Genomic DNA, 2,131 nt, shown 5'->3' on the forward strand with positions numbered 1-2,131 from the left:
AGCTTCAGCCCAACTTATGCAACTTTCTACATGGTAATGTCACTTGAAATCTCCATTGGTACTTCAAACTCAATCTCTCATGTTCTACAAACTTAATCTTTCTGCCAGTCTTGATGAAAATGAATTCATTCAGTCTTCGGAGAGAAGGTCTTTACAGCAGTAATCCATATTAATTGAGGTCACTGGGATGTGCCATCCGCCAGTATATGGCTGGTGTCCTTACAAGAGGAAAAAATGAGGACACAGAAACACACAAAGAAGCAAGACAACGTGAGGACAGGGGAGAAGACGGCACCAGCCCTCCAAGGACAGAGGCCTCGGGAGAAACCAACCCACCGACACTTTGATCTTGAACTTCCAGCTTCCAGCACAATGAGAAGATAAATTTCTGTTAATCGCCCCTTCTACGCAACTTTATTAAGGGAGCCCTAGCAAGCTGAGAGGAGAAGGCAATGGCACCCCACTCCAGTACTCTTGCCTGGAGAATCCCATGGATGGAGGAGCCTGGTAGGCTGTGGTCCATGGGGTCTCGAAGAGTCTGACATGACTGAGTGACTTTGCTTTCACTTTTCACTTTCACGCATTGGAGAAGGAAATGGCAACCCACTCCAGTGTTCTTGCCTGGAGAATCCCAGGGACGGTGGAGCCTGGTCAGCTGTTGTATATGGGGTCGCACAGAGTCGGACACGACTGAAGCGACTTAGCAGCAGCAGCAACAAACTGAGAGAGCTCAGCACACAGGCCCTTGCTGTCTAGCACATACTGAATTCCAGACTCAGAGAAACACAACAGTGCTCAGCATAAGCTATATTGTTTGTCCAAGCACTCTAGGTAAAATGAATCACAGTCACCAGCTATGAAATGGTGAGAACACTTCAGAAATTCAAGTTCCCAGACTGGGATCAAGCCAAATGCCAACTTTGTAAGTAGGTCCTTCCACAGATCAGACAACGTTAACTTTTTTCTACAGACATGCACACACACACGTAGCCCCACAAGGGAAAGGGCTGGCTTTCACTTTAGCACCTCCTGACTCTCTAGAATCTGAGTGGCTGAGGAACTGTGAGCTTGGGTGGGACCATGACTTCATAGCCCATCCTCCTGTAGCCTGGGTCTGGGAGAGGACCCTCTTGCCTTGAACCTGCCATGGGAATCAGGCTCCTCTATGCCTTTTGCTTCCTGGGAGTAGGTGAGTCCAGAAAGTTGGTGGCAAACCCTTGTCCCATTGCTCCTAGACGCTGGATACAAGATTTGTCTCTCATCAAGCTTCCTGTGTGTGCCTGTGTGCTTAGTTATGTCTGACTCTTTGTTACCCCAAGGACTGTAGCCCGCCAGGTTCCTCTGTCCATGAAATTTCCCAGGCAAGAATACTAGAGTGGGTTGCCATTTCCTTCTGCAGGGGATCTTCCCCAATCCAAGGATCAAACCCTGGTCTCCCGCACTGCAGGCAGACTCTTTACCACTGAGCCACCAGGGAAGCTTCCTGATGGCCTCTTTTTTCACCTCCTCCATCCTCCTTCACAGGCCTCATGGATGCACAAGTAACCCAAACTCCAAGATATCTGGTCAAAAGGAGGGGAGAGAAAATTGTGATAGAATGTATACAGAACATGGACCATGAGAGAATGTTCTGGTACCGACAAGACCCAGCTCTGGGGCTGCGGCTGCTCCATTTCTCAATCGATGTTGACATGATTGAGGAAGGAGATGTGCCCCATGGGTACAGTGTCTCTAGAAAGAAGAAGAGCTTCCCTCTGACCCTGGAGTCTGCCACCACCAACCAGACATCTGTGTACCTCTGCGCCAGCAGTGAATCCACAGCACAGCATGGCCACATCCTCTCTGCACAAAAAGGGCAGATGCAGGAAGTGGGGTGGGGGACACCCTGAGTCAGGGCCCGAGTTATGCCGCTCCTACGGCACGTGTGTGCCCTTTAGAAGAAAGGCAGACGGTAGGGAGGGACCAAGCCCACAGCCACACTTCGTGGCCAGGGCAGCACAGGCTAGTTTTTAAGCCCCCATCACCACCTTTCTCCAAGTCAGGGGCCATTCCGGAGTGGACCTGCCCAGTCTTCTATGTCGTTCCCAACCTAAAGTCACGAAACTCGACCCACACCGGGAGGACTCCTCTC

The 2,131-nt window shown here is 50.5% G+C and overlaps 1 gene segment (V, D, J or C); it reads left to right on the forward strand.

Annotated features, from left to right (window-relative positions):
• The first annotated feature begins 1,125 nt into the window (after positions 1 to 1,125).
• LOC120877571 lies at positions 1,126 to 1,889 on the forward strand. The segment is given in 2 exon segments: positions 1,126 to 1,189; positions 1,525 to 1,889. Coding segments are annotated over 2 exon segments (408 nt in total).
• Positions 1,890 to 2,131: the final 242 nt, after the last annotated feature.

Source organism: Oryx dammah, unplaced genomic scaffold (assembly GCF_014754425.2).
Source record: "Oryx dammah isolate SB20612 unplaced genomic scaffold, SCBI_Odam_1.1 HiC_scaffold_18, whole genome shotgun sequence".
NCBI classification, from domain to species: domain Eukaryota; kingdom Metazoa; phylum Chordata; class Mammalia; order Artiodactyla; family Bovidae; genus Oryx; species Oryx dammah.